At 31.9% G+C, this 6,763-nt stretch overlaps 1 protein-coding gene across 1 annotated transcript; it reads right to left on the bottom strand.

The window, feature by feature from the left end:
- Window positions 1-1,708: 1,708 nt before the first annotated feature.
- Window positions 1,709-6,172, bottom strand: LOC112906730. Its single transcript, XM_025981468.1, has 2 exons — window positions 5,660-6,172; window positions 1,709-1,829 (listed from the first exon to the last, which is right to left on the bottom strand). The coding sequence occupies exons 1-2, from the start codon at window positions 6,145-6,147 to the stop codon at window positions 1,709-1,711; spliced, it is 609 nt and encodes a 202-aa protein (XP_025837253.1). The 5' UTR covers window positions 6,148-6,172.
- Window positions 6,173-6,763: the final 591 nt, after the last annotated feature.

The raw sequence follows: 6,763 nt of genomic DNA, 5'->3' as shown, positions 1-6,763 counted from the left end.
GGTATGTGATTCTGCAAACTTGTTTAATTTAAATTTATGCTACTATAGAGGGAAAGGCCAACCAATGTAGGTCATAGGGTTTATGGTTTCACATTCATTATTAAACTTTATAGGTTGGACTTTTGTTTGTAAGTAATTTTTGGGGATGATATGACATTTAAAACTATGTTGGTGTGTCTATTTCTATAAAAAAGATACCTACTTCTTCGAGTATTCAGAGTCGAATCGCCTTTAACAAAAGTAAATCTTTTCTATGCTCGCGAACGGTGAATTTAGAAATTCGAAAAAGATTATTAAAGATGTATGTCTGGAGGGCGATGCTGTACGGGTGCGAAACATGGACGGTGGGTACGACGGAAAGGAAAAGATTAGAAACTTCGAAATGAGGTGGTACAGGCGAATAGTGAGTAAATCGTGGATAGGAAAATGCGAAGATTAGTTCAGGAAAGAGGTGCTTGTCTAACCGGTCTTAGGACTTATGACCTTATGATGATGATGGTAATGATAAAAGTCGAACCCTCAAAAGGCTAGTAGAATTAGAGTATTGTTTAGTATTCGGGAGGACACTGGTTCAAGTCCGACTCTGTTTGCCATAGCCCAAGTTTTTTTCCTTGGATCACTTAGATCAATGCTGAAGCAGTAATAACGTTCCACAGTTTCATATTTCTCACCCCTACTCACGATTCCTAAAATAAGGCATTTCCCTACCTTTGGCGTAGTCCGGAAGAACTGCCCATCCATCAGCATTAGTAGCTGGTGGGAATGAAACACCAGAAAATTTAAATTTATTAACCACTATTTTGTAAGGTTATAATAAACTCGTAAAGCATAATAGATAATTTCTTCTGTGGGAATCGTCATGAGGGATTTATGAAGAAACCCCCTCTATCTACAGTGATAAGCGGCATCAGTTTAGTCAGTGATTTATTGAGATTGGCGCGCTGATGAGATCTGATGAGATTAAGATCGCAATTCGTGTATGTTAATTTTGATAAGTTTCTAATAAAGAAGTTAAAATAACGTTCCTGTTAAAATGGTTTGTGTGCATATCGTGCATCGCCGATTCAGTTAGACAAGTTTATACCTCAATAAGGTCTTGTCTAATACATGAAATACATCATTAGCAGTAAATATCCTTGCACTAAATGGCGATATACTGCCTATGTACTTGTATATTCGCAAGAGAATTTTAAGTTGCCCGGTACATCTGAATACGCTCTATATTCCCTAGTTGTTATTAATGATTTTAGTTTTGATTATATCTTTTTGTGATGGACTTGACATTGATTAAAAAATTCAAAGTTATTTTATGATCAAGTTTACGATTAGTTTGAAACTGGAAACATGGAGACTCTTTGAAACTTTCATATTTGATTGCAGACAATTTAAATACAACCATATAAATCAGTTTATTTACTTCAATTCAAAAGTCATCAAAAGTAGCCTAAAAGTCATAACTTCATTGCGAAAAATTTCCTTAGTGTCCATCCCGAAAGATTTGACACACCCTGTATAATAAGTAAATTTTATAGTAATATTTATTTTTTCCAATACCCTTTTAGTGTACATGACTTTTCTGCTTTTTAGTACACTGTACGCAACCGAAATTTTTATTGTAGTTGTGCTAAGATATAGAGCACTTTCATTTTTCCTTCAATACTACAATTTTAATTAGAATCTAACTTCATTATTTAAGTAACAAAAATAATTAATTTAGTCTTACCGTTATAATACATCTTCTATTGTCATCGGCTTCTAAAATTTTCTGCAAAATTTGAATATATTCTATGGCGTAGTGAAGAGTTTTTACTTTACTAATACGTTTTCCCCTAAAACAGAAATGAATTAAATTTAATTATAACAGAATCTTACTTCTTGCGTTTACAAGTATATGATATTAAAACATCGCTGGTAAGAATTGTGGTTTTCATTTCAAATATGCTCCTTGACATCAATAATTCTTATATATAAAATACCTTTTTTTGTGAGCTACATGAACATGATATTAGGTTTCATCTCGTAATAACAGGATTAATTTTATTCATCATCGTCCTTACTGCTAATACTACTTTATTTTTATCATTTTAATGAATGCCGCGTGCGATCGATACCAACAGCACCTTTTATGAAATCAACAAAAAATCACATGCAGATCATAAACCATTTTGTGTCACTTTTGGTGCGATCCCTGTATATTCTACAGAATTTATAATAATTAAACAAACTTGTTACGTTCGTTTTTCATAATCAAACGAAATCAACTAAAGCGAGAATAATAAATGAATGAATTATTATTCAAAAGCAGTTCGTGTACCTTTTCTATTTACGATTTTACTTGTCTACTTGTTACTTAAACATCCAAAACGAATTAGAGCAATTTCATTAAAGAAATTTGGACCACCTGCTCTACTTTAATATTGTATTATGACCTACACACCTTGAGGCAAACAATAAGGAACAGCAGTTGTTTTGATCGATTGATAATCTCATTCATACATTCATTCAGTATTAGAAAGATAAACAGCATGTTTTAAAAAACTATTGTCTTTGACGTTAATAGACCTTTACTGGTTATTTAAATTTGAATGAAAACAAATAGCAAAATTTAATAATAGCGCTAATTACGATTACGAATTACGCACCTACATGAAAATATCAAACAAAATTGATTACTATTATGTTTGTTATTTAAATGTAATTATGTAGGTATAAGCTAAATATATCCATAATTGATTGACGCTAAGTGAAAGGCGGTTGTCTTTTATAACTCATATTCAATAATAAAAGTCATCAGCAAAAGGACTTACAATTGGAAGAAACAGTGAAATGCTAAGAATATTAGTTTTCGTAAAAGAAAAGTGGCATTTTTATTGAGTTATTGTTGTTTAACTTTTGCCTTTATAACAATCTGAGTTAGGTTAATATTCTTAATAAAGGACTACGAGTACATCGAAAGACATAAATCCGGATGAATGTTATTGGTATTGTTTTTTAATAAAGCAAATGCATTTTCCTCTTTTTATTTTTAAAGGATAGTTACCTACAATCCTCTATGTCGATCAAAAAGTAAACATACACAATATTTCTAAATAAAAAAAGCAAAACCTAAAATAACCTTTAAATAAAGAAATATGTAAGTGTATTTTCGAGAAACTCTTCATCGTTGTATTTTCCGAATAACATGGACAATGGGCGCGGCGGAAAAGAAAAGGTTAGAAGCGTTCGAAATGTGGTGTTACAGGCTAATGATGAAGATACCGTAGATAGAGAAGGTTAGAAATGAAGAGGTATTAGAAAGAATAGGAGAACAGAGGACTCTATGGAAGTCAATAAGGAATAGGCGGGATAGGTTGGTAGGACACCTTCTCAGGCATGAAGGTCTAGTCAGAGACATATTAGAGGCAGAAACGGGAGTTAGGTGGGATAGAGGTAGAACTAGATTATATTATTGTTCGCAAATTGTTAAGGACGTGGATTGTTCAAGTTTTAGGGTAATGCAAAGATTGCCTCAAGATAGGAAAGAGTAGAGGTGCGTGTCCGAAACTGGAAACTTTGGCGAAGAAGGGAAAAATAAAAATCACTGTAATGCGCATATTTGTCCTTCGAGATGACCCTGAGTAACGTTCCAATAGAACGTTTTTCGATCGCATGATTAATTTTTCCGCCAGGGTAGTCAAATTTTTTCATTATTGGTTTGGTTATTATATCTACTTCTTGACAGATTAAAAGTCAAAACATTTTTTTTTACTGAGAAATATTGAAATTATATCAAAATGAATGCTACTCTAGCCTACTCGAATTTGTCAGAGTAAAGTCCCATATGTTTAAATATGAAGAAAAAGTTTTCATCTCCTCAGTTCACTTCTTCAACAATCTCAAATGGATCACCTCGAAAACAAATTCGCACTAGTGCGATTTCTTCTTCTTTATCGAAACGTTTTAGGTAAATTACTTCATAAACAATTAGACACCAGTTACTATTTACCTATGTCATAAAATATTTTATTAATAATGGAGGACCAAGTGAACAATATAATAATATTATTTATTTTTATAATTGCTCTGTCATACGATAACTTCTCCAAGTGAAAGTTATAATATTTTTCACTCACTTTCAACTTTAACATCTTAATCCCTTATTTAACTGTTTTTTAATGATAGGTATAAAATATAAAATGTAAGTCATCATGATGGAGATCAAATTACTTATACTTATTCACCTACTGGTGTTTTCTGATAATTAAAATTGCAATCGTTGAAACTTATTCATAATTTTAAAGAAAATTGGTTTAATCATTACATTACATAGGTAGATACATATCAGGCAATGTCATACTGTGGTGTAAACCATATTTTGTCGTTTTTGTCTAAAATTATTTAAAATATCATCCAACAGGACTCTAGTAATGGAGGATACTACTTAATAATGCCTTTATAACTGAAAATATTACCAAATAGAAAAAGAATTAATAGCGAGACGTTTATAACGAGTGGAAAGAATAGAAGTAGAAATAAAAGATATTAATGTAGTGGAGCTGGTCAAGAATGTTATAAATAAAATATTAAATGAGAAATAAGAAAGAAAAGTAAGTTTGGATGAGTAAATATCAAAGATAATAAAGAAAGAATGCATTGATTGCAAAGAATGTTTGGAAATGAAAAAGACAAAAATTGAAGTTAAGAATTTGAAGAAAGATAAAATAAAGAAAATTATAAAAATAGATGATGAAATGGGGAAGGTACTGGGCAGAATAGTACAATAAAAATAATAGAGAAGAAATTGGAAAGAAAAAACAAATGAGGCAAACAGATGAATTCTATAATTTTTGGAATAAATGAAAAATTAAAGGTCGCAGTAACAATTTTTGGAAGTCTGGGAAGTGAAGTAGAAGGTGTATATAGAGTAAGGAATACGAGTACTTAAAAAAACAAAATAAAGAAGCTTTGACTGTGGAAGAAAGGAAGATACCCAAAAAAATTAATAAGTCAAATGATGGAAGAAGAAGAAAAGGACCCTTAAAAGAACAGTAGAATAGAGAAAGAAGACGAATCTAGCGAAAGTGGTGGATATAATTTTTTTATATGAAACTTGTATGAAGAGTTAACTCTGTGTATATTTGGAAAAATTTATACATTCTAACTAATATTATAAATGCGAATGTAAGTTTGTTTGCAACCATTTCAGGCTTGAGGGATATAAAAATTAGTTTTGTGTGGTCGCCGATTTTTTTTTTGACACGTATTTAGGACATCAATGTGAGCCAAGCTGCTAGTAAAATATCGTGAAATTTTGTACACACATTGTCAAGAGTACAAAAAAGGACATGGAGTATCTTTTACCCAAAAAAAATACTGTTGTCTAAATATAGAAAAATTAGTTTTACGTGGTCGTCGATGATCATTGACATGTATTTAGGGCAACAACGCGAGCGAAACCGCGGGTAAAACCTAATAATGTAATATTTTTTGCACAAATAGTACTTTAATGGAATGTTGACAAAAATTATTCATTTTTGTCCATAATTATTTCTCTCAAATTTTATCAATAGCTACAGTTACACGTTGGACATTAGGTAATTCTTTTTTCTTCTAAAAGTACTTCGATAAAGTTGACGACAATCGCTAAATAAAACAAGAAAGAGAAGCGAAACGTACATACCTTTTATTTTCTATAGGAACTGCCTGTCTTAATTTAAGAAACGCCTTGTTTACCGCTTGAACTCTTCTTCTTTCTCTCGCATTGCGTTTTGCGACCACTTGTGGTGGTTTGTTCTTATGTGGAATGTGCTTGTAGGCGTTGTTATTCTTCCCTTTTTCTTTATTCCCTTCATCATAAAAGTCCTCATTCATATTTTTCAATCCATTTACTGATCCCTCCGTATTCACATTCACAGTCGTCACATGTTCATCAAATTTCCGCATCTGCAACGTCAATCCTTCGTTATAGTTTCTCAGGGGACGCACGTAGCTCTTCATTTCTTCGTTATTGACTACACACAGAGAGGAATAATCCTGCTGGCATCCCAAATATCCCCAAGGATCGTGGTCAGACCGGATGTTGGACGTCCAATCGTTCTTCTGTCCACACATTTTTGGATAAACGCAAGGGGTTGTGAAAGATATCGAGTTTCCGAAAGCAGAAGTCATTTTAGAACATTTTTTTAACTTCCAACACTCGCGAGTTGTCTTTTTGGAATGGGCTAAGGAAAGACTTCGAAAGTTTCCCCGGTGTAAAGGCGATAATCGTTATTGTTGAAAAACAAGCAAACGAAACAATGAACGTCATCATAGGCCGCTATCAGTTGCGTACGTTTCACCCGCATGCACCTGGAGAACGTCAAAGTGGGTGGAGCTAATGATCATCACTTTTTTAGCCAAAGATCAGCTGGACTTCCGAAAACTTACAAGGGTCGGTTAAAAAAAAGTTTTTTAAGAAATAGCAATTTATTATCATTTGAGAAAACTGCACAAATATTACTAATTAGGATTTAAGTCGTATTATAACAATAAACAGTATTTACAAAATATATCAATCGCAATAAAAAAAGTCTTGTCAAAATTCTAATTGATAGAAAAAAAATAGTTGAGATATAAGTAGAGAAAGTAATTTGTTGTAACATCTGAATTTAATAGTTTTTTATCATCTGTGTTTAAGAATATGTTTCAGAGAATTGTTAGGAAGAATAGGAAGAATGAAAATATTTATTCAACATTTAAAATGAATCGATAAACGTAATAAATGCTTTATTTTTTACACGGTATA

The sequence above is a fragment of the Agrilus planipennis genome, unplaced genomic scaffold, assembly GCF_000699045.2.
Source record: "Agrilus planipennis isolate EAB-ADULT unplaced genomic scaffold, Apla_2.0 scaffold57, whole genome shotgun sequence".
Classification (NCBI taxonomy): domain Eukaryota; kingdom Metazoa; phylum Arthropoda; class Insecta; order Coleoptera; family Buprestidae; genus Agrilus; species Agrilus planipennis.
This window is presented reverse-complemented; position numbering and strand designations above follow the sequence as displayed.

Excerpts from the sequence above, each read along its gene's own strand:
- LOC112906730 (XM_025981468.1), bottom strand. The coding sequence starts at position 6,147 with ATGACTTCTGCTTTCGGAAACTCGATATCTTTCACAACCCCTTGCGTT. Across the intron at positions 1,830-5,659 it reads GTTCCTATAGAAAATAAAAG|GGGAAAACGTATTAGTAAAG; the intron begins GTATGTACGTTT and ends TTTCTGTTTTAG.